Source organism: Coenobita brevimanus, chromosome 21, assembly GCF_032717465.1.
Source record: "Coenobita brevimanus isolate Jiangsu-jjx chromosome 21, ASM3271746v2, whole genome shotgun sequence".
Classification (NCBI taxonomy): Eukaryota; Metazoa; Arthropoda; class Malacostraca; order Decapoda; family Coenobitidae; genus Coenobita; species Coenobita brevimanus.
Genome location: NC_136974.1, coordinates 4,290,288 through 4,316,995, shown reverse-complemented (window position 1 = coordinate 4,316,995; position 26,708 = coordinate 4,290,288). Strand labels below are relative to the sequence as shown.

Sequence of the window (26,708 nt, the reverse complement as noted above, 5' to 3'; positions counted from 1 at the left end):
ATTGTCCTTACTTAAGGCTACATTGCTTGGTATTGTCCTTACTTACGGCTAAATTGCTTGGTATTGTCCTTACTTACGGCTAAATTGCTTGGTATTGTCCTTACTTACGGCTAAATTGCTTGGTATTGTCCTTACTTACGGCTAAATTGCTTGGTATTGTCCTTACGGCTACATTGATTCGTATTTTCCTCGCGGTTTAATCGAAACACAGGTATTATGTCAAACTATTTTCTCGCGATATTTCTATTTCAAACGCGACTTAAGATGATGTCGCGAAAATTGTCAGTGTCAATATTTTCAACTTCCTATGAACGCCAGTACTTGCAGGTGGCCAATTAATCCCACGTTGTTGTTGCTGTTGTTGTTGTTGTATCCTTGCCATCTCCAGACGTTTTATTTAGCTCAAAGGAAAGTAACAGTTTGGCCATGTGGAGAGGATGGAAAGCGAGAGACTGACGAGGAGAGTGTATGTGAGTGAGGTGGGGGGGGGGAGAAAAGAAGGCCAAGGATGAGATGGAGGGGTGGAGTGGAGAGGTATATGAGAAGGGGGGGGGGTGAGCTGGGAGCAGGGCAATGAAATGAAGGGGGACGGACATGAAGGCGATTTGTTTGTGGCCACCCCTTACGGGATTAAGGCGTCTGGCAATAGATAGACAGATAAAAAGTAACTGTGAAAGGGTTAACGTTGTGTGTATTATCAAGCTTCCCCCACTTCGAAAATTCCCACCCTGAGCTGAGGAAAATCGTCTGGAGATAGCACGATTAACCCCTTGACTGTGGAGACTGTTCAGATTTTATTAAACCTTGAAGAGTCGCCCCATTGCCGAATAAATCGTCTGGGATCAACAAGGATACACTATAAAGGAGTCATAGTACTAAAGAAGTTAACATGATTTTTAGAGCTGAGATGCTGATACCCACCCCCAATTTCAACCAAAGAATAAATAGAAAAAAAAGAGTGAAAGGGGCGTTAAGCTTGTGTCACCCTGGGTACTTTTTGACAACCTTGTTCTTGCGAGCCAAAACAACTAGCAAAACGAAGTGGTCCTCACACTCGTCATGGATCCTAGTTCGAGAGAAGCTGTATCAGACTATATTGTGGGTCTACAAATGGTGCTGCACTTATACTGTCCAAATAATGCATTTACTACTAAAAAAAAAAAAAATGATAGAGGCCAGGGTGAATTGTATTAACAAAATGCTGTCCAGACTGGTCATCAGAACCTGAAATATTATTATTATTATTATTTTTAATGCCAGAAGAAATTCGAAAAGTTTAAGAAACACAAGATTCAAATTTTATTTCGTCAGTATTTTCAGTTGTTATTGTCTTGTGTTTTAGCAGCATATTTTATTCAGTTACATAACTGACATGAAGTTCATTAGAGTGCTAACCGCAGCAACAAACCGTAAGCAAATATTGTTATCTATTTCTCGTAGGAAGCAAATTCTCGTTGCCTGTTGGTCACTTTGGCTAATGGATCGCGAAAACGCCTAGCATGTTAACCGTTTTTTGTCCAGTGTGACGCCACCTTTAGTCGATCGTGCACTTACGTCATGCCGGCATAACAACAGTCGGAAGTGCCTATTACTTTTCTGCGTGACCTAGTAATCAATAACTTATTCCAGCGGTCAGTTCGGGCCACTTGAGGTACACTCGTGAGTCATAAATTCTGTTCCCCCCTCTCATCCCACCCCCGGCTGGATGACTGTCGTAGACAGGGTTCCACACCGAGCCAAAAACTGGAGCTGTAATCATAACAACTTACGGAGCTAAAGGTCCGCTTATTTCCTTCAGCCCCTAGATGTTATTCTTATTTTATTCTTTCAACTTTTATTTATTTTTTTAGGAAGGCCTTTCGTGGTAAAGGAGTTAATGAAAGATGCATCAAACCCCCTCAGTAGAAAATGAAAAATAGTCTCTTTGTTTTACTTGAATACGATCATCTGAAAATACCAAGACAAAGACAAAATACGTCACTGGACTAAAAGGCTGAAGATCGACTGTATATGCTTCAATTTTAACTTAGTACAACTACCAAACACTTCAAATACCAAAGTACATGAAAAATACAACAAAAAAGTACATTCCTTCTGATAATAAACCACTAATATGGAGTAGGAATTGTCTAAGATCTTCTATGAATACAAGCACTATACTGTTCTGTGTCGGGGTGGTCGTGTGAAGCTTTCCTAGACTGCACGAGGAACAGTTAATGATGACTGTGTTACTCGTCTATTTGTCTGTCTATTTATCTGATCATCCATCTGTCTATATATCACTCTATTTACCTGTCTATGGCTATTTATCTATCTGTACCAGTCTACCTCATTAACTGCCTGTCCACCTATCTATTTAGCTATCTATCTATCTGTTTTATAGCCAGACCCCTTAATCCCGAAGGGGTAGCCACAAACGAATCGCCTCCATACTACACTGTCTTCCACCATCAGGCTGCCTTATCTCCAACCTACAATCCTCCTCATATACCTCTCCACCTCAACCCTCCACCTCATCCTCGGTCTCCTCCTTCACTTCACACACATACACCCACCTTCTCAGCCTCTTATCTTCCATTCCCTCCACATGGCCAAACCAATTCAAGGTATTTCTCACAATTCTTTCTCTTACTCGAGCCGTCTAAAAAAGCTTCAAACCACCAACATGTCCTTTTTTGGCCTGAAATCCTACTCACAATTTTGTTCCTCGTACTAGCCTACAGAAATGAGCACAAGTTCGTCGACCTCTTTTCGCTCTCTTCCTGCCTTTGCCACACCCTTCCTCGCCCTCCCTCCCGCCTCCTCCTGTCTCCCTCAACACCACCCCTGTCATGCCCTGCCAACACTGCGCCCTGCTTCCCATGTTTCTTGTTCCATCCTGAATGTGAGAGAGAGCATTCTTCCTTCTCACACTTCTTCGTTGCTTTCTTCATAGTTCTATCGCATAAAAACGTTTCATACAACATTTTCCATCGTCTTTAGCAGGAAGGGAAATTTCGGCCATCATTTGCTCATTGCTGTACCTGAAATCGGGACCTTGATTGAAAGTTTGACGGTTGTGAGTCAGCGTTTGAGGGAGGTTAGAACTTTGTAAAAAATGGTGGTCTGCCTCATCACTCAGGCTCCTCTAATTCACTCTCAGTTGAATATTAACACTCTCAGGCTCCTATAATTCACTCAGCTGAATATAACACTCTCAGGCTCCTATGATTCACTCTCCGCTGAATATTAACACTCTCTGGCTCCTATAAAGCACTCTCAGATGAATATTAACACTCTCAGGCTCCTATAATTCATTCTCAGCTGAATATAACACTCTCAGCTTTCTATAATTCACCCTCCGATGAATATTAACACTCACGCTCCTTTAATTCACTCTCAGCTGATTATTAACACTCTCAGGCTCCTATAATTCACCCTCAGCTGAATATTAACACTCACACCTCTATAATTCACTCTAAGCTGAATATTAACACTCTCAGGCTCCTATAATTCACTCTCAGCTGACTATTAACACTCTCAGGCCCCAATAATTATCTTCTTTCTACTTCTTGACGATTTTATGCAGCCTAGGGACGATCTCATGTAGTGAAGAGGCAAAAGAAGGTTGTATCTCACTTTTTAAGTTCCAAAGTCTCTCCCAAGCTGACTAGAACTTAAGATAACAAGAACAGATCAAGGATGAGACGCACATCCATCGCCTCAGTTCAAATCTCATCTCACTCATGTGGCTTTATGCTGCATCACCTCTCCTTCCCCCCCCCCCGCCCCACCACCACCACCACAAAGAACCAAAAGTAAATAAAATAAAACAGTCGCCCAACACCACACAGAATGCTTCACTTACATCCCTCCTCCTCCACGTCAATGGCATCCCTCCTCCTCCTTCTCCTCCTCTTCCTCCTCCATACCATCCCTCCTCCTCCACCTCAGTACCATCCCTCCTCCTCCACCTCAGTACCATCCCTCCTCCTCCACCCCACTACCATCCCTCCTTCTCCACCTCAATACCATCCCTCCTCCTCCACATCAATTCCATCCCCCCTCCACCACATCAATACCATCCCCCCTCCACCACATCAATACCATCCCTCCTCAAGCACATCAATACCATCCCTCCTCCTCCACATCAATACCATTCCTCCTCCTCCACCAACATCACAAAATCCACATCAGCCATCCCAAACCTTCAGCCAAACATCCTTCATGAACGATCACCAGATTTTCACCCTCAGAAACTATCCTTCCCCGAGAGAGAGAGAGAGAGAGAGAGAGAGAGAGAGAGAGAGAGAGAGAGAGAGAGAGAGAGAGAGAGAGAGAGAGGTACATCTAGCCAGACTACTATGCGTCCATCACTCTTCCATGTTCCAATATCAGTACAAAGCAGAACACACATATTAAAGACTACCACCATTCCCAAGCAGTTCTCTGACCTACTCTTCAAACTGCCGTGTTGGTTGATGAATTTACAAAAACTAAGGATACTAATATTTGTGTCCTCGGGTGCTTTGGCCTTTGATCCTATAAATTTTTTTCAAAGGCCTAAATCAAAAAACGAAAAAGTGTCTGAGGGCTTTTGGCCAACGAACACTTGCGCCAAAGTTTTAAATGAATTGGTGATGAAATAGCGGAATGACACCAACCTGAACACTTTTGGAAGAAAGAAAGAAAAAAGAAAGGAAGGAAGGATCTGAGCAGACAATACTATACAGTACAGTAGGTCTCCACTGTTGTTGTTGTTGTTGAAAGATTCCCTGCACATATAGTGCAGGCCGGGCCATACATTAGCCCGGTCAGTGGTGTATGGGCTGATTAAAATAAACAGTAAGTGGGGAGAACAGGACCTGGGGATTGCCCAGCACACACGTCATGTCTCCTGACTGGCTTTGTGGTGTGTGTGAGGTCTCCACTCTATGGTGTGGAGACTTAATAATCCGCTCTGCGCACACTGCAGTACAGCCTTCCACACCACAACACACTTACCTCATGGTCTATGTTATCACAACACAATTAGTCCTTTAATATAAGCTCCTAAAAAGAACTCTGGGAGCTCCCGTCTTCTGTGGTCCACTCGTCTCACATCGAAATGAACCAAGGGTTGCAACAACAAGAATAAATCTTATAAGACGTCACCGTATTGAAGAAGATAATGACCCATTTGCAGTCGACAGGCATTCATCTAAACCATCTTCTTTACCAACAATTCCATGAACAACCGACTTCCCAGGGTTAGGCGGGGCTGCACAATGGGGGGGGGGGAGCGTGAGCCGTGATAGCGAGAGTGACGTAACCCACCATTTATAGACTCTCCTAAGCTTAATTGGTGTCGAAGACCGTTTGTATTTATGTTCGTCCTCACTCACACAGCCACCAAACACTTCACAGCCAAGCGGGAGTGATTGTCAAGGTGACAATATGCGACAAACAAAACGATCCGTGATAGTATTTTGGATAACTGTTTTGGAGGCTTGCTTATCGCCACAACTGGTTAGAATCCTTTATAAATTCGGCTCGTGACGGCTCTCTCAGGCTTCAAAAGTGGCGTGGCCTTGTTGTGATATTGCAGTGGTTAGCGACACCCTTAAACAAACTCTTTTCACGCTTTCAGTCACCCCACTAAACACACGCACCTGACTGTGAAGGTTTGACAAATGCATCACCTTGCCGAATGAACACAGACGATGACGGTGAGGTAGACGTGCAGTGAGCAGTGGGTGTTGGGGTTAATGGAGGCTGTATCTAACCACTCCTGATCGAAAAGTTTACCCCAAGATCAATGAAATCGTCTGGAAACAACTATAATAAAAAGTACGTCAGCAGTTGAAAAAAGTTATGCACATTTTTAAAACTTTTTCAGTCACTATGGAAAACACACACACCAGAAATTTTAAATACTCAGTGTACTCCTAATATTAAAAGATGGAGGATTGTTGTATGGACTTAACTGGAGCACATCCCTATCTTTAAAAAATCACCGAAAATAAAACACCCAAAATAACAAAACAGCCAAAAACAAAACTATCTTTCAGTTAGGGGCACACTACTTGTCAATAATTACCCACACCACGTACTGCAGACATTTGAACGATGCAACACCTAACCCAGTGTACAGCTGTGGAAAGAAATATACTTCCATTTTGTAACTGAACAACTCTGAAACCCTTACATGATCTTCTGAAAAGTATATTGAACTAAGATGATCGTCTCGTTATGTTTCTATTTAACGTTATGGGGTGGATCAATATTTACGTACCCAGCTATTCATACCTAACTGTGATGAAGTAAACGTGCACAGAGGAACGTTTGTTATTACTGTAAACGTTTAAGCTTGAAGGGGTGTTATCTAGTTCATCCCTACTTCTTCCTGACGATGTTATTCAGCTTGGTGTGACGTCTGGTGGGGAGGGGGTTACTGGCAGAGATAAGTATATGATTTAGGAGTGTGCGGTGGGAATTACAGCCTATTCAGTCCAGCAACGCACAGTATTTTATTTTTCATTATTGATATCTTTACACTAATGAGGCGATATTATTGATTTTAGAGGTGACTCTTGGAACCGGAAGGGTTAGATATAGCCCCGCGATCTCGTCTGTGCCTAACACCTCTACCTAAACGATTTATTTTGCTTATTACACCTGGCCATCCTCTTTTGTGATACATACTCTAATATCACCACACCATGCACAAATAACGTACAAAACATATTAGCCCGGCGTATCCCAAAACAAATCGGTAAGGAAGAGGTGTTAGGTCGCTTCCTAAAATCACAAAGGAAAGTAAAAATAAACGCCCTGGGAAACAACTGCTTAAAAAACTGTCCAGGGATGATGATCAAAAATTTCGCTGCTAAGATTTTGTTAAGTAAGGAATCTGTGTTGGGACTGTAAACAGAACAACAGGTGAGCGATACCTTTACCTGTCCATACCTTAGAATAGCATTTACCCTTCCACTGCAAGAGATAATAATAATAATAATAATAATAATAATAATAAGACGTCATTACACTGAGGAGGTTAATTTGTATCTTTACCAACTCCTTCCTTTTATAATTCTGTTTCCTAAATTGATTAAAAACATCTTAGGCAGCAAGAATAAAGTACAACAGACGTCGTCGCAAAGAAAGAGTATAAAATATCCACTTCAACTTTGTAAAAATTAATCTTTGGTTATCCATAGCCAAATAAACTAAAGGTTACTGAAAAAAATCCAGCTGCCCAGTATCTAATATACTATAGCACTAGCCGTGTGTGTGTGTGTGTGTGTGTGTGTGTGTGTGTTTTAGGCAGCCGAAACTGCACATTCAAATCTCACCAAAATTGGCAAAAAAAAAAAAAAAAAAAAAAAAAATCGCAAAAAATTCGCTGATGTGAAACAACATGGTCCCATCACGATTGAAAAACTTTTACTATATTTAATGAGCGATCACATTTTGACCAAAAAAACGACGCTCTCGACGCCCGGCATAGGAACTCTGTAGAATTTTTTGCCCTAAGCTATAACTAAAATATATTAGAGCAGCGTGAGAGCCCTCCGCAGGAGCAAGTGCGAGGGGCCCGAAGGGCCCACGAGCACTTGTATATACCTATAACTGATAAAGAATTTCAAAATGTAAAAAATAAAAAATAAGTAAATAAATAAAAAATCCAAACACACGAAAGAATATTGAACTGTATATCTCCTTGCTAAATGTGTACAGTTCACAAACACATGAGTTCGGACTGTAAGGAGTTCCACACAACGACGTAATAACAGTGCCCTGCTTCCTGGAAATTAAAGCACCTATCTGTATACGTATTTTGTTCACACAGATTTAGACAAATATTCATGCACGCATACCTAATCGTGTTTTTGAAGACGTACGGTATTCAGAGATAAAACATCATCTAGAATATCGTATCGTTCGAATCGTTTATAAAGGCTCTAACATGCTTGCATCCGTCGCCCTTGGTCACCTAAGGGTGACTCTCCACGCTGCTCGATCCCTGGCAGCCTCCCTGTTCAGTTTCTTATATCTGAGGCCACACTCTGTGACTTCGTCTCAGGTCTTTTTCGGTCCTCCTCGCGCAACCCTACCCCCGGGGTTCACACTTCTCACCTTCTGCACCCATTTGTCATCCACCATCCTCCCCACATGTCCAAACCATTTAAATTAACCCATCCTACCTATCACCTAAACACACACACACACACACACACACATAGATATATATATGTATATACTATATATATATATATATATATATATATATATATATATATATATATATATATATATATATATATATATATATATATATACAGTATATATATATATATATATATATATATATATATATATATATATATATACAGTATATATATATATATATATATATATATATATATATATATATATATATATATATATATATATATATATATATATATATATATATACAATTTTTTTTTCAGCAATAACTTACCCCAACAAATTATATACATGCTTCCTCAATTATGGTTGTCTTTACTTTCATATAATACGCATTATTTCAGTAATCGGCTTTATTCTGGTTTCTCATTCTCTTGTATTTTTTACACTCTTTCGTTCATTAATCCCACTGCATTGATAGATAGCCAGATATTTGTTTACTTATTTGTTTATTTAAACATATCCGGTACACCCAATTAAGTTTCATATGTGTCGTGTAATTTTGTTCTGACCACCGCCAAACGATTATTACTCATCTGTAGGTAAATCCACGGAACTTAATGGGATATTTATGTATTGCCGGTACAGTACTAACCTTCTGTGTATAGTGTATTGGTATTTTAGTGGGTTATTTGCAGGGAACTGGGATGTCATCAGTGCATTTTCTTACACATCTATCATAATTTTATTTTTCTCGTCTCTCCAGCAACTTTTACCCCCCCTCTCTCTCTCTCTCCCTCTCTCTCTCTCTCTCTCAACCAAGATATCATGATCTACTCCTCCTTCAAATTTTTATATTTATAAGCGTGACGTCACAGGGCGGGGTCGCTAGTCAGGTATAAAATAGGAACCGTGAGGGAAGTCATCAGTCTCTCTCACGCCCTCAACTAGTCAACATGGCTTTCAAGGTACTGTCAACAGCAACATTTCCCTAACCGTCTCCTAGCAGCAGTCTGTACTGCCTTCCATATTACTCTTTCCTCCCTGAACGTCAGAAAATATCCTTTTCTTCTCATACTGTTTTTTTTTTTTTTTTTTTTTTTCATGTTACGACCAAATAGAAACACTTACCGCAACATCTTCCAGTCACAATCATAAGCTTCCGACAGTCCCCCGCCAGCTTTGTACTCCGCCTTTCGTACTTGTCATACAGCATTATCAATACTACAGTTCGTTCACTGTAACTTGGCAGATATTTTCGTCTTTTTGCATTACATTTCCCTGATCTCAGTGGCATCATAAAAAAAATAAACAGTTCTCCAGTCACTCCATACCACTTCTTCTTAACTAGCACCATGTTGCAGTGTCAATCTCTCTTCAAGCTCAGCATTGAAGATGGTAAGATCAAATTAAAGTGAAAAGAGTATAACAGTTCACTTTGGTCTGCAGGCTATCCTTCTGTCTGCTTTGGTGGCTGTGGTGATGTCAGAACATCGGCCCGGCTACAGCTACCCCGTCCCACATTATCCTCCTCCCCGTCCATCCTACAGCCACCCAGTCCCACGTTATCCTCCTCCCCGTCCATCCTACGGCCGCCCTGCTCCTTCCTACAGTGCTCCTGCTCCTGCCCCCTCCTACAGCGCACCCGCCCCTAGGCCAGCCTATGGTCCACAAAAGCCACAGGTATGCACCTCACTCTATCTTGCAATATATCCATTCGCTTAGTGTGGTATATTCACCAATAAGGTATGGCACTGTGTTAGAGATTTTACATTTTCACAACGCGCTATTCTCAAGCCCTTGTCTCTTGTGTTCCCATCCATTCTTTCTTTTCTGTCCTTACTTCTCCTTCACTATTTCTCTTCGGTGACCTAGTTTATTGTATATTATATTTTAGCACTTTCAGACGTTTATATTAGCTTTAGCAGAGACTTTTTCCAACTGAGGGACTTAACTACGACTGTTGCAGGGTCCCGCCCAGTACGACTTCAACTGGGTTGTTAAGGACGACTACTCCAGCAACGACTACGGTCACCAGGAGAATCGTGACGGCTACAACACCAAGGGATCTTATTACGTGGCGCTCCCCGACGGTCGCCTCCAGCAAGTGACTTACTACGTGAACGGCGACTCCGGTTACGTGGCGGAAGTGACCTACGAGGGCGAGGCTCAGTACCCTGCCTACAAGCTTGCACCCGCCCCATCCTACAAACCTGCCCCCGCCCCGTCCTACCGTCCTGCACCATTATACGGACCTGCGCCGTCCTACTACTAACTTCCCTTGATCCACATTCTACCCACGATTTACATACGAGAAACAAGTAGTGGTGACGCTTAATAAACTTCATCAGTTCTGCTTAGTAGTATGACATTCCCTGGAGGTGCATGATATAAAGAGTATCCTACAATACAGACGGGATACAAAAAATGTTAACCCTTATTAAACCCGTTCAATAATGTTTGGTAATAAGTCATTCTTTCGCAACACATTATACAAGAGTAACCTACGTTTACAGCCTCTGTCTGTCCTACTGATGTTTCTCCCTTTGCGACACCAACCGTCAAGTGACACACACACACACACACACACACACACACTAAATTCTCTGTAGTGCTTGTTTTCTTGCTTGGTTTAGTCATCAACCTATATCTAATAGTATGTCTCTATCATCCAGTCCTTGTCCTCTGGTTTGTCTCACCTTTACACTTAACAACCAATTTCCTCTCTGCTGAACACCATCTCTCATCCTCTAGACTTCTCTTCATCACTGAGACTCAGCTGTCTGAGGCAGCTGACAGTAAACCTCTCTATATCCTACTATTCTCTCGATTTTCATTTCGAAGCCGAATGCGACTGCAGTGTGTATATACACAATAATCTGACTTGTGTTCGTGTTCCTGAACCTAATTCTTCTAAATCCTCTACACTTCTTCCTCGGCATTCCTGTCATTCTCTGACTAACTATATCTCTGAATGTTATTTATCCACTAATGCAATTAACCAGACAAAATTCTTTGACTATCTTTGACTTCTAAAGTGAGAAACATTTTTTCCTTTTTTTCTTTCTTTGATATTTTCTCTTTAGGTTATATCTGTGTTCAACACACCTCTGGCTTTTTTCTCCCTTCACTGATCCACTTTTTTTTTTTTTTTTTTTTTTTTTGCCTATCGACCATTGCGGCCGGAGCCCCTGGTCATTAAGGCAAAATATATATATGTATATACATTGATACATATATACATATATATATACGAACATTTATATATATACATACATACACACATCCATGCATATGAACATACACACTTTCATGGACACGTACATATATATATATATATATATATATATATATATATATATATATATATATATACTAATTTTTATTTTATTATTTTTTTTGTAGTTTTATTTTTATTGTGATTTTTTTTTAATTGTTTATAATTTTTTTCAAACCTAATATTCCTTATAAACTAAAATGCCTAATCTAAAGACCCTAAAACTAATCACCTAACAGACAAATCGCTAACCTATACTAAATCCTAAGAGACAAATAACTAGACCTACACTAATGGTAAAAAAGCCTCGACCAAGAGAACACCATCGACTGCAGATATGAAATGCTTTTCTACATTACATACCTGCACTCATCACCTGGTGACTGTCAGTCGAGGCACAACCTAATATAGGGGACATCAATATATGAAATGGAACCAGACAAGTCAGGAACATTTCCATATACATCAGTTGTCGGCCCTAATTAGAATAACTTAAGCAAGATAGTATAATGTACTTACATAATTTGTACAAAAGTGAAGAACCTCGCCCAGCAGACCACCATCGACTGCAAGTGCCCAATACCTTTCTATATTACACACTTGCACTCATCAGCTGGTGACTGTTAGTCGAGGAACGGGGTTTAATGTAGGGGACATCAATATTAGAAATAGATCAGTGGGTGGAGGAAGTATTTCAAATATGTCAACTGTCAACCCTAATTAACAGTACAATATATACGCATTTACAGTTGATAAAAACCATAACCATACAGTAAAAAAGTCACATCACTCTGATCAGTCCGGTCTCTCTCAAGAAAGCCATCAATTTATCAGTCATAACCATGTCCCCATCACCCAGGATGGTTGAAAGGGTGAAGGGGACGTCTGCTGCGCCGCAGTAATTTATAAGTGAAGCACGTTCACGAATAAATCGCCGACAGCGCAGGATGATATGACTGATAGATAACACCGCATCACAGATGTCCCAGTGCGGTGGGAAGCGTCTTTCCATATATGGTTTCATGTGAGTTAAAATGGTGGCATTGAGCCGTAGCCGTGCCAATACTATTTCTTCAAGGCGACTGGGACGGTTGGCAGTGTCCCAGTCGCCCAGGTACGGCATACAAGTTGGAATATTTAGTCTGGTCCACTGACCTTGCCACAGAAGATTTATTGATTTCTTTCCGAGAGAGAGACTCGACCGTAGATCACGAGGAACATCCCAAGTCTCCTCGAGCTCTACAGCCGACTTTGCAAGTAAGTCAGCCTGCTCATTGCCGTAGATACGACAATGACCAAGCACCCAGATCAGCGTGAATGACTTGTTGCATGAATGCAACTTATTAACGATGCGGCCCTGGATCTCGTGAGAGTCCGTAGTACAAGATGCAATTGCCTGAAGGGCTGATTTTGAATCTGAAAATATGACAAATGAGTCATGCCTAGAATCGAGAGCATAGTCTATGGCTTTGTCAATAGCAAAAAGTTCGGAGGTAAACACAGATGAATGAGTCGGCAACCGATACCTAAATGCACATTCAGTCGACCACACACTTGCACCCACACATTCACTCGACTTGGAGCCGTCGGTAGCTCAGTTGGTAGAGAGTTGGCCTGCAGTCCTAACGGACCCGGGTTCAAATCCCGCTGTGGCAGGGAAGAGTTAAAGGATTTGAATTCAGTAAAAGCAGACTTTACTCATTTACCAGAAGACCCGCCGACATGTCGTAAAAATACCCCTGCTAATACCAATACACCAGTCCTGTGTGGAATTAGTCTTCTCGACATCACACTTAGTAGAGCGACTTGAGGGCAGATTCCAATCTCAGCGTTACCATATAATTTCACAGACCTTAAGGGCATGTATTTTCAAAGCTTTTTTTTTTTTTTCTTCTTTTTAATACAAATGAAGAACAGCCAAAAGCTGAAAGCCTGGAGAAAGAACGAGAAAATTATTTCCAGGGAAACAAAATAGAGCTAAATCAAGAACCATCCCTTTTCTTTCATGCACCATATTTATCGTATCGTTTCACTGCGCGGGATTGCCCTTGTAAGAGTGATTGCTTTTCCTTTGGTTGATTGGTCTGCTCGGCCAGACAGACGGAGGTTACTCAGCAAAAACATCTCTGTCATTCTCATTCACATTTTCTGTCTTTAACATCTACATCTGTATCATAATCACTCAAATCTTATGCATTAGTCTATTTCAAAATCCCATGACTCAGGTGTTGCATTAATTTGGTGTGTCCTTCCCACCGCCAGACGATTTTTATTGACTTCAGAGGAGACCTTTTGTGGTGAAGGAGTTACTGACACCTGCATCTAACCCCCTAGCTCGAAAAAAGTGCCCTAAGCTGAATGAAATCGTCTGGAAGTAGCAAAAATGAAACAAAGAGTGGGTCATCGGACTAAAGACGTCAATTTTCCTGTCTACTACTCAGCCTATCTATGTCCGCCTATATCTATCACTCCAGAAGGGATTAATTTTTCTGTATATCTATCTCCATCCATCTCTATTGCTCCAGGCTATTTTTTTTCCTTCTGTGCAGCAAGGCGAGAGTCAGTCGGTCGTGGTATTTGCGGTGGCCAAGCATCCGAAACAGCCATTGTGTTGGAGCAGAGGCCTATTCACCTTCATACGTCCAAAAAGAGGAAGGCAAGCTGGCTGGCGGAGATGATGAGGGGGGGAAAGTCGGGGAATGAAGGGTTGAGGGAAGGGGACGGGGCTGGGGAATGAGTGAGAGGGAGGGGGGAGAAACTGGAGGAATGTGAGAGGATGAGAGTGTGAGGCTGGGGGAAAGTGAGAGGGTGAGAGAGTGAGAGTAAGGTGAAGTGCGTGGAAGAAAGTGACAAGGTGATAGGGTGAGTGAGTGTGAAGAGGTGAGGAATATATGGGGGTATTCGAGTGACTGAGAGTGAAGTGGAGGGAACAGAGGAGTATGAGAAGGTGAGTGAGAGTGCATAAGGAATGCATGGGGTCATTGAGTGGCTAGGAGTAAAGTTATGGAATGAGAAGGTGAATGAGAGGTGAAGGGAGATGAGGAATGCGTGACAGTGAGTGAGTGAGTGAGAGTGAGGCAGAGAGAATGGAGGGCAGTGAGGGGCTGAGAAAGTGAAAGAAAGTGAAAAGTGGAGGAAGTTACGGAGTGCTTGGCAGTAACTGAATAAGAGTGAGGTAGAGAGAATGGCTAAGAACGAATACAGTAGTGAGACCACGAGTGAGGGTGAAGAAGAACTGTGCTGCTTAAATGAGCGGGAAAGCGTAGTGGAAAGTATGAAATGGTGAATGAGAATGAGAAAGGCGAGGGGTAAATGAGGAATGGATGAAAGCAATCGATGGAGTGAGAGCTACAGAGAGGGCAGAGAATAGAGGAGAGCGAAGGAGAGAGACGATAAATGGCAGTAAAGGTGTAATATATGGTGTAAAAAGTGTGAGTGAAAATCTGCACTGAGAGAATATAACCGAGGAGTAACAAAAAACATGAAGGATATAATAAAACTGACCGAGAATTTTGCGTGTAATTTTAGGCAGTAATGTTATGATCGAAGGGTTAGTTTTGGATAGTGACTGGCTGAACACACATAAAGGGATAAAAAGAACGTTTGGTAAGGGAACAAACAGACGGAAATGTAATCACCTAAATTTAGAAGCAGAAATTGAAACGGCCAGACCACGTCCTTTGGGGTGTAACAAGAAAGAGAAGACAAAAATACGTGAAAGGAAGAGACTGATTGGAAGTGGATGGAAGAAGCGGTATTACAGTCAACAGTGGAGAAAGATGGAGAGTCTTTCATTGTACACATTGGGATTATTCCAGGTTGCTATATGATGATAATGATGATGATGATGATGATGATGATGATGAAGGGGAGTAGAGTATATGCTAGAGGGAATACGGAAGTGAATGAAATGTTGGAAGTTGATGAATCAGTGACGTTTAGCTGGAAGGAACGTCAGTGGACAAGTCACGATGGAGTGGAATGAGGTGAATATGAGTGGGTGAGAGTGAGGGAGGGAGAATGGACAAAAGTCAGTGAGTGTGAGTGAGCGTGAAGAATGTGGAGGGTTCCAAGGAATGTATGGGGGTATATGAGTGAGTGAGAGTAATGTGGAGGAAACAGAGGAAGATGAAGAAATGAAGGAAGCGAGAGTGAAGTGGAGAGAGTTGAGTTTTTGGCGTAAATGGGTCACTGAGGATGAAATTGCTGGAATGGATGAGAGAGAGAGAGAGAGAGAGAGAGAGAGAGAGAGAGAGAGAGAGAGAGAGAGAGAGAGAGAGAGAGAGAGAGAGAGAGAGAGAGAGAGAGAAGGAAGAACTGTGAGTGATTGTCTAGTATTGTTTTTAAGTTCAGGCTGAGAGGGTGAGAGAGTGGATGACTGGATGAGTGGATGAGTGGATGAGAGACAGGGAGAAGATGAGTGGACGAGGAAGTGGTTGACTGGATGAGTGGCAGGGAAGGATGATAAGTACCGTATAACTGAATATTAGTGAAGGTAGAGTGACTGCCAGGATTCTCCCTTTCCCATTATGGCCAAGTACGAATATGGGGTGAAATCGGTTGTGAGGGCAGTGAAAATGAGTACAGCAGTGGGTTCAACAGGTACGTTTGCGTGTGTAAGAGTTGTATCTTGTGTATTTTTGTGGTAAATAAAATATCTGTGACAATCTATCTATCTATCTATCTGTCTGTCTCTCTGTCCATCTCCCCATCTATCTATCCGTCTATCTATTTATCCATCCATCCTTCTAGCTATCCAGTGTGACATATTTTGTATTGTATTATAGCCATTACTAGACGATTTTACTCAGCTTTGGAGGCTTTTTTCGAACTGGGGTAGTTTGATGTAGCCTTCATTAACTCCTTGTCTATGAAACATTATTTCTCTTGATTAAAATCGTTTGCCGGAAGCATGAGTAAAAAAAAGAAAGTAGGTCACTGGAGTAGTAGTAGTAGTAGTAGTAGTCGTAGTAGTAGTAACCCCAGGCTCCTCTGAATGTGAACCCGATGAACTGCAGTCTAAAGCGTCCTTTTTCTCGCAGTTCGCTATTCTCCTTTTGGGGGATAGGGAGGGGACTGAGGGACGTTTGTATAATCAGGCAGCTCCACCGTCCTGTCATATCAGTGCCATCACATGAAAGCGTCTCTCTCTCTCTCTCTCTCTCTCTCTAGGCCACGCCATCAAGGTAAAATAGCTAAATGTCCACCCCAGTAATATTCTGCCCAGACTCCTGACACTGCAGACTGGGAGACGAATGCGGTATCCACTGAACCACGATGGCGGGTGGCTTTCATTAGCTTTTCACAACGATGGCTTTTTTTCTTTAATTGTGACCACCTCCAGACGATTTTACTCAGCTTAGATCGTACCTCTTGAATTGAAAGGCCTAAAATCACCCCTCTCTTTAATTCCTTTGCTTGGAAGACGACTATTGTAATTTATCTTAACTACATTGCGACAGTTACCTTCAGCGTGTGAGTAAGAGGTGAGTGAATAGGTGAATTAGTGTCCTTGTGAGGTATTGATACAGAGAAACACCGAAACATAATCATTTAGAAATAATGACACAATTGAGGCAGAGTCTGTCTTCCGTGTATTCTTGTTCAGAGTGTTATTGCATCTTTGTCTAGTCTCCAAATTGCCTTGAATAATACACACACACACACACACACACACACACACACACACACACACACACACACACACACACACACACACAAAATACACCCATCTTTATACCTTGAGTCTTTATAACTCAAATAACTCTCTGATTTACTTTTCCTCATCTGTCTTTCTGTTTTCAAGGAGAGTAATCGATATGGCATTATTCTAAACTCTTTCTTTCTTGTCCTTAATGAAGAAAGCAAAAATTTAGTTAACAGTTTGTAAAATTGTTTCTGAATCAACATCTGTCTTCCTTACGATTAATTTTCACTGGATATTCGTTTTCGTTTCAACATAATTTCTTCGTAGATTGCCTCAGGTCAACTACTCTTCCATTTCACCCTCCACTGAGTTCCAGATCCTCTCCTCCCATCGATTTTACCTTCTCCTGGCCAATATTTGTTCCGTCTGACTAACTTTCCCATCGTTGATCTGAAAGCCTCCCATCCATTGACTAACCATGAAAGACTTGCATCACCTCAACAACTCTCTTCCCTCCTTTCTGATAGGCTAATTCTTTGGTCCCTACTCTGATTATGCGTGCTCCGTGTCACCTGTTCCTAAGCGATTTATTTTGCATTTTCCACCTCGGAGCATTTCACGCCGATTGTGCCTTTTTGTAGGTGATTTTTCCCGCTACCAGATGATTTTATTCAGCTCACGAGAACCCTCTAGCGGAGAAAAGTTAAACCTGTATCTAACCCCTCCATTTTTGAAGAGTCTATCCTAAAGCGAATACAAACCATCCGAGAATACAAAGAATGAAATAGAAAAGACGTCATTGATTGGAAGGGTTTTGGATTCTATTGTGTGTTATTTAGCTCGTTTCAGTGTGGACTGAGTTGCCTAAAGACCTTGCTAGATGATACCAATACGCCAATGAAGGATTCGAACTGCTAAGGAAGAGTTTGGGAGGGTTGTTAGAGGGGTTCCTAAGGCCAAGAGAAATTATGGTCCTCTACAATGCCAGTGGATGAGACTCACACGCCTATTTTCTCATTCATTTGCCCTTGATGTCTATAATTCTCTCATAGCTTGTTCTTATCCATTAACCCCTCAGTCCGATGGCCTATTTTTCCCCATTTAAGGATTCTAGCTATTTCCCATTTGCCCCTTCAGTCCGATGACGTATTCCCCCCCCTTCTTATTCTTGCTTCCACCGAACGGATTTATTTAACTTGGGACAGCCCTCCCCCATTATTTAAGGGGTTAAGGCAGGTCATATCTAACCCTCTCCCCCAGTCCGAAAAACCTCCCCAAAGCTGAATAAATCCGTGAGGGTATGGGACGCACGCAGTGAAGAATACGCCATCGGAATCAAACTTTTAATCTTCAGTGTACCCTATTATACTCTAAATCCTTTTTGTACGATAACGTCTTCCTCTTATGTTATACTTGCTAAATCCAGGCAGTTTCACCCTCACAGAAACAATCTCCACTATTCCTTCCCGTTATGAGGGAGTTTTCATTATATTTTTCCCCGCTCCACAGTTCGCCTGGGAGTGGTCGGGTCGCAGCCATTCTCTATGATGAAGGAATAGGAGGAAGTGGTTCTGATCGAAACCCTTAGCTTAGAAACCATTACAGAAAGCGTCTAGGGCAGAGAAAAACTTTTAGAGCAGACTACTGTACATGCTTTTGCTGTGAGAGTCTAGGTTTCATGAGTCTCTTGCTGTGAGGTGAGGTTGCACAGTTTTGCCCTACCTGTTGCAAACGACATACAATTTCAGTCAACTCAGGGAAGGTGTATCTTATCGAAGGAGCTTGAAACGTTATCCACAGGACCTTCATACGACGACTAATTTTTAAAAGGTCATTTGTGCTACCTTCAGAAAGCTTTACTTGTACAGGAAAGACCTTTTGCGCTGAAGGGGCAAATGACAGGACGAGTTACTAGGGCCTTGGCTCGGCTCTTTTCAACTCTCAGGCTTCTGTAACTCACTCTTAGCTGCGTGAAATTGTCTGGCGTTAGCTAGGACTGCAGGAGCTTAGGCAGTGATAGCAATGTACGGGATGATCCACATATTACGAAACCAGACTTTCATGGGGACGGCCCAGTCATCGTTATCACTGTGTACCCTGCAAACCATAACCCTTTTCGTGCTTTATAGTCCAAGTTTTGCTTTTTTTTTTTTTTTTTTTTGATTGCACGACTGAGCTCTTTTTATTTTGCTGTTGCTGAGAAACCTCCGTCTGTCTAGCTGAGCAGACCTATCAACCGCACGTAAGCAGCTGCCCCTGCATGACAATCTCGTGCAGTAAATCCACGTTCCCTTGCAGAAGCCAGGCACCTCGCAATAGTGAGGCGCAAGGAAGAGTGTGGAGTTTTGGTTCCTGAAAGACATAGCATTTGCATTTCTCCATCGAGTTAACAGGGACACTATAGTAGACACCACTACATCAAGTGAGTGGATGATTGCCACCACCACCTACCACTAAGATCGAGGACTGATTTCTTGAAGCAACCAAAGTGTTTTCGCCCCTCACAAAAGCTGAGTAAAGCCGTCCCCGCAACACACGAGATGGAGAGGGCAATGTACGGACCACCCTGTATGAAGGACCAACGCACTTCGGTTCCTCCCTTCTTCCCCAGTCTCATCCTTCACCACTTCTCTCTCTCTCTCTCCAAGCATCCACCCTCTCAGCTCCCTTTTTTATTTACTGCCGATACTATGCACTCCAGTCACTTCACACTGTTACCATGTTTGCGCTCATTTTGTTCTGTGTGTGTGTGTGTGTGTGTGTGTGTGTGTTTATCTACTTTGTCTTTAAAAAGCGTAAAATCACATTAGATTGTGTCACGTCTTGCCTTCACAACCTTGCTGTTAGCTCGTGTTTTCCTTAGTTTTCAGTATTATATATATTAAAAAAAAAAAAAAAGGAAACACACTCGATTAACTGTAAGAATGGCAGCTTAAAAAAAAATAAAAAACTCTGAAAATTTAGTGTAATAAGAAAAAAATATTGGCAACTAGGATGGAGAGGGGCGCCTTTACCTGGTGGCACCTACATGACCGCTCGGATCCACTGCCCAGGCATACAAAAATGTCTCTTATCTCCTTTCCTATCCCCCGAAAGTTGGATGGTGGAGGCCAGCAGCAAAAGGGCAACTTCAGCCTGCAGTCCACCGTGTGCATATCCAAATGAACCTGGGGCCACAACATCAGCGACTGGTAATAATTTTTCCTGCCATAAATACGTAGTTATAGCATGTTATCTTGGTTACCTTATATTGTTTCACACACACACACACACACACACACACACACACACACACACACACACACACACACACACACACACACACACACACACACACACACACACACACACCTGTCTATCTATCTACCTGTCTATTTATATCTACCTATTTATAAAATGACGTGTGGAAGATGATGCAGTGTACCATGTTAATCCACTCAGGACACTCTTCGATGCCTGTGTCTCGTGCTGGTCGACTCACTGGCTATAAAACAAAGCAAATGCTTATCCAGACTTGATAACAGCACCTTTTGCAATGCTGCGGATGAATTACTTAAGACAGTAGGTATCGAGGTGAAGTGTGGGTGTGGTGGCGTGAATCACCTTGCATCAGCCACACCGCAGCGTCCCCGGCCCCACCTTCCTCCCCTCCATTACCTCTCCTTGGACTTCACGTTGTTTTTCTGGTGACTCTAGGTTCAGCTGACACGTGGTTCCAGTCGTCTGTAAAGTAAAATATTCTCTCTGCAGTTTACCATCTTCCTTTTGGGGGATAGGGAGGAGGCTGAGGGGAGTTTTTATAATCGGGCATTGAAGCAGCCTGTTTATATCGATGTCACCGCGTTCCTCTCCAGCTCCGGGCCTTAACGTGAGGAAATAAGTAGCCTTGATGAAAACACCTCCTGTCATCTCTGTCGCGACTCGGTAAAGACCTCACTCACCTCGACGCACTGTACCTTCCTTAAATGCATTCTCTCCTACTTCGGGTTGTTTTCTCAATGGCAATCAAGACCTAAGCACCCTTTTTCTAAGTGACTTATTGTACATATTACACTTAGACATATTCTTGTACATTATGTATATTTTAAAGTATCAGTACGGTTGGCCAAAGTAGATTACAAAATGATTAAACAAAGGTGTAATATGCAAGTACAAATCGCTGTGGAAGAGACTATGAAGCCTCCCCTTCCACTGTGTGTCCTGGTCTCGGTCTTCCTCCCCTTCTCCTCCCGACCAGCCCATAATCATATATATACTCCCATGCACTAATATTTGCACACACTTAGCAATACTCTTTTTACTCTAACGTGCCCTAAAACTGCCCTCTCTCCATCTTGAATGCTCAGTTCTAACAATGGATTAGCACTAGAATGTCATGCTAGTCACGAAGAAGTGCTATGGAAAGAATGTAGAGCTGTAGTATTGTCTTAGTTTGCCATAGAGCTATATCAAATTAGCTGCAAAAGAATGAAAATCTTGGCCAAGTTAGGGTACAAAGAGTATAGTGTGTTGATGTACTTTCTTTTAATTTTTCTTGGTACCTTCAGACGATTTTACTTATCCAAGGCGAACCTTCCATACCAGGGGATTTATGAAGACGACGGGATATCATACGCTCCCACACTCCGAGAAGCCTAAGTTAAAATATATTGCCTGTAGAGAGCAAGAAAAAAGTAGAGCACAGTAGCGAAGAGGCTGAAATTTCTGTGGCCTGTCTGATGCTACGGTTGATAGGTATGATTATAGAACTTAACCTCGATCGGTATCAAGGTCAGGGCAATAGTAATGCTTGTATATTTCATCACACTATACTCTGTCCACTTTAACTAGGCCTAAAAATGTCATCTTTATCATCTGTGCTGAGTCAAAGCAAGATCAGTTAAATATGGTGTTAGTTACGAAAAGGTGCTAAGGAAGGAATGCAGAGTTGTATCATTGTCTTGTACTGCCACTGAGATACGGACTCCTGGCCTTTGGTTCCTTCTTCCTTTCATAAAAAACTAATTAAAAAAAAATCTACGGATTATAAACTGCAAAAGGAGGAATATATCTGCCAAGTTAAGGTGAATAAAGTACAGTGACTATTGTTGAAGTAAATATAACATCCCTTCGAAAGTTCATTATGTTCATTATTTGGTTTCAGCGCTTGTTGACACATTACGAAACGCAGTATAATTATAACCGATGTAATGCATATGCGTTGTACATTGTGGCTAAATTATTTCATGTCCTGTGTACAGTAGGTGTGGGATGGTATGGGTGGAATGGGAGGATGAAATGGGGGTGGTAGGAAGAAATTAGGTGGCTGAGGTGGGAGGGTGGATGGTCTAGGGTGAGTAGGGTGGAAGTGTAGTAGAAATGACTAGGCTGAAGTGGAGTGGAAGGTGGTAGGAAGGAAGCACTAGGTTGGGCGGAGTGGGTAGGTGGTAGGAATGTCCATGGTGGGTGGAATGTGGTGGGAGGATGGACTGGAAGAGTGGAGTGGAGTGGGAGGTTGGATTGGAAGGGTGGAGTGGAGTGGGAGGGTGGACCAGAAGGGTGGAGTGGAGGCAGGGTGGACTGGAAGGGTGAAGTCGAGTGTGAGGGTAGAATGGAAGGCAGGGTGGAATGGAAGGGAGGGTTGAGTGGAGCTAGAAGGTGGAGTGGAAGGGTGGAGTGGAGTGAGAAGGTCGAGTGGGAGGTGAATTGGAAGGGTAGGGTGGAGTGGAGGGTGGATTGGAAGGGTGGAGTGGAGTGGGGTTGGATTGGAAGGGTGAAGTGGAGTGGGAGGATGGATTGGAAGGGTGGAGTGGAGTGGGAGGTTGGATTGGAAGGGTGGAGTGGAGTGGAGTGGGAGAGTGGAGTGGAAGGGTGGAGTAGAGTGGGAGGGTGGATTTGAAGGGTGAAGTGGAGTGGGGGGTGGATTGGAAGGGTGAAGTGGAGTGGGGGGTGGATTGGAAGGATGGAGCGGAGTGGGAGGATGGACTGGAAGGGTGGAGATGAGGGGGTGGTTGAATTGGAAAGGAGATTGGAGTGGAAAGGGAGGATGAATTGGAAGGTTGGAGTGGAAGGGAGGGTGGAGGGGAAGGGTGGAGTGGAGTAGCAAGTTTGGGTGATAAAAAGGAGTACAAAGGAACATAAGAGAATACAAAACGCAACAGGTGTATTGGTCAAGTTGTAGGTGTTTTTCAGAAATAATTCTTTAACGATGGTATATAATTCTGTGAGTTAAAGAAAGATAATAAAGCAAGGAAGGTAAGTAGGTCTAGGAAGGTAGAGGTGAACCAGGATAGGGCTGAGTGGGAGGGTGAATGGGAGGATAGATGTAGAGGGGTGGAGTGGGGTTGAGCAGGATGGGGAGGGAAAGGATGGAGTGAGATGGGGTGGGGTGGGGTGGGGAGGGGAAAGGTTGAGTAGGATGGGGTGGGGTGGGGAGAGGGAGGGTGGGGTGGGATGGGGTGGGGTTGGGAGAGGAAAGGTGAATGGTGTAGGGTGGAGAGGGGTGGAGAGAAATGGGGAGGGGAGGGGTTGGGTTTGGTGGTGTGGGGTGGAGAAGAAAAGGATGGGGTGGGATGAGGTGGGTTGGAGAGGAGAAGGGTTGAGTGGGTTGGGGTCGGGTGGAGAGGGGAAGGGTGGAGTGTAATGGGGTGGGGTGGGGAGGGGAAGGGTGGAGTAGGATGAGGTGGGATGGGGAGGGGAAGGGTGGAGTGGGATGGGGTGGGGTGGGGAGGGGAAGGGTGGAGTTGGGTCTTATGGGGAGGCTGTGGTTAAGGGAGGAGGGAAAGGTAGGGGAGAGGCGTGGTGGGTGTGCCGACGCCTTCCCCAGGGTGTGCAGGTCTACACCCCCCACCGCACTCCAGACACACCACTAGATGTAGTACTAAAGATAAAGAATAGCAGGCCGCTGGGAGGAAGGTTGCGGTCGCTGAAACTGAAGCGATTTATCTGGTGAACTAGACCATGTGTTTATATCCTTGTGAGTAGAGTTTCAGTTGCTTTTTAACTCCTGCGGTCGGGATAATTTTAACTTTGTATTCTAGCCAAGAGAACACGATTTCACTTACCTGAGAGTTAATCATAAGAGCCTGAGGGCGTTAATATTAGCACGATTAATCCCTTCACAGGTTGGGATAAAAGTATATTATTCCAGTTAACGCCAGACGATTTTATTCAGCCGAAAGTGAGTCATAGGGGCCTGAAAATAAGAATAAATGAAACGGTAACATCTAGCTATAAGGAGGCAATTTTATCATCTTTCTAACCCTAATTTCCGCTATCACAATATGGGTTAGTAGAATCTAGAACCAGGAAATTGAGAACACAGACACTAGACCTACGAGTATTACCTAAGTGTTCATTCCCACTTTACTGAGGCCTTCGACATTCTCTGCCCCACCCAACACGTGAAGTCATCAACACTTAAGTGATTCTTGCAACATTTGCGGGATAAATCTAGTCTGTCTACAACCGAACTGGAAAAAAAAAAAGTAACCTTTGTTTTGTGCGTCTTCATACATACTGCAGCCATCCAGTTTTATCTTTAATTAGTTGTTTTGCTCTCTCATCATCCATACTTCACATCCTTACACAGTTACGTATTATATCAGGCCACGCCTCTGCTTACTTTCAGACTCACTAACATACAGCTATCGTTCAGCCACCAAATTCATATCAGTTCTCTCCGTATGGCCACACCACTGATCACTGTGATTCATTATTTTACATATAACCAGTCTAGCCACCAACAAATATTACTCACACGTATCATTTCTCTTACACATCTTATCTTAGTATGGTAATATAACCACTTTCCTATATATAGCGTCATGAGTCCTACAAATCTGGTGTTATCATGGGCTTTTATATCACTAACCACGCTTTATGTACCGGGTATCACTCTACTTTTTTTTTTTTAAATCAGTTCTCTATCTTCTCTATTGTTACACCAAGATGCTAGACTCTTCAGACTTAGGGTATTTGGCTTTAGTCAGAATAAAGTACAATGAACGTTTTCGGGGTGAAGGGATGAAAGTCTCTTCACTTCAGATCTTTCTTCGCTCACCATTACACCGCACTGTAATTCGCCTCTCTCACCAACCATCACCACTCATACCTACCTGCACGTTCACTTTCACACATCGCCGCTCACCAATATTGTCGGATAGCTAGTATCCTAAAGTTCAAAGTCAGTGCAGCCTCGCATCTTCTGAATACATGAGACTTGAAATACTCTCTCACCACTCTTCATCATCATCACCTCAGTTTTGACCCCGGTTGATATATCTATCTATCAATCAAACCATGTATCATTCTGTCTATATCTATATCTATCTATCTAGACTCCTACTGAAATGGTGGCCTGAGTTAAGATCCAGAGACAAAGAGAGATAATGCATAAAAGCATGACAACCGTCAAACAGCATGCCTAAACAAACGGGCCACACGGGCATTCACACAATTCAAGCTTTCGGAATCTTGGCTCCACCTTACTAGAAAAATTACACACACACACACACACACACACACACACACACACACACACACACACACACACACATATATATATATATATATATATATATATATATATATATATATATATATATATATTACTACAAAAAACATCAGAATTACTACCGTTCAAAGGATGCTGGATTAGGCAACGGACAGATACATACAAGGAACTTTAAAAAACAGGTGATTGCAGCCTAAAATTAAGTGTACTAGACTGGTTCTGTTGAAAGTTAGGAATATATTAACTAAGGATGACTTTACTGGCAAATGTTAAAGTTAATTCTTTTTTTTTTTAATTATTTTGTTACCTGCAGACTACAATAGGATACAATGCATAGGAAAGGCTGTCGAACTTAAGAGATTAATAACAACAACAGTAGCAACAATAGGCCGTTTCCTTTGACTTACTCTCAGCTGCATAAGTCTGACATAGCTGTGATGGAATACTCGAGTTAGTCCGACCATCAAAGGGTTAAGGGTGCCAAAACACCCCACCCCCTGTGGCTCAGCTGCATAAATTAGCCTGGCGTGAGCTGAAATAAAGTACCAGAGTTATCTCAATCATGTGAAGGTCAAAACAAGGAGAACAGTAGCTAAAAAATCCCCATACGTCAAAAGAAAGGAAAATAATACCCGACAAACAAACAGGTGTCGAAAAAATGGAGAAAAAACTGCCTCCAAGAACGAACAGAGGGTCATCAAAATAGGTGAAATTCCAACGTAAGTCTTGCCACTGTAAAGCACTACGATCTATTTATAATCCCTCTTAAACTTCACAACGGGATACTATATATATATTTTTTTTTTTTTTTTTTTTTTGTGTCCGACTTCTGGGCATAGGCTTCACAGCCTGCTCTCAAGGCCCAGTAGTCCTCCTACATACCATACACCTCACTACATGTCACCACTTCTGCGCTAACACTCACCGTCCATGTTGAATACATGCAAGGGCTGTCTCATACAGGACTGGTGTATTGGTATTAGCGGGGGTACTTTTATGACATGTCGGCGGGTTATCTGGTATATCAGGAAAGTCTGCTTTTATGAAATTCAAATCCTTAAACTGTTCCCTGCCCCAGCCGGGATTCGAACCTGGGTCCATCAGGACTGCAGGCCGCCTCTCTACCGATTCAGCCACCGCCTCCCCCAAAATGAATGGCT

The 26,708-nt window shown here is 42.6% G+C and overlaps 2 protein-coding genes across 2 annotated transcripts in view; one reads left to right on the top strand and one right to left on the bottom strand.

Moving 5' to 3' along the window:
- Window positions 1-26,708, bottom strand: part of LOC145392082 (uncharacterized) — a 46,208-nt gene that overhangs the window by 2,730 nt on the left and 16,770 nt on the right. The window lies entirely within an intron of this gene.
- On the top strand, window positions 9,087-10,405 carry LOC145392038 (uncharacterized). The gene is made up of 3 exons (XM_080266497.1): window positions 9,087-9,098; window positions 9,580-9,813; window positions 10,100-10,405. The coding sequence occupies exons 1-3, from the start codon at window positions 9,087-9,089 to the stop codon at window positions 10,403-10,405; spliced, it is 552 nt and encodes a 183-aa protein (XP_080122623.1).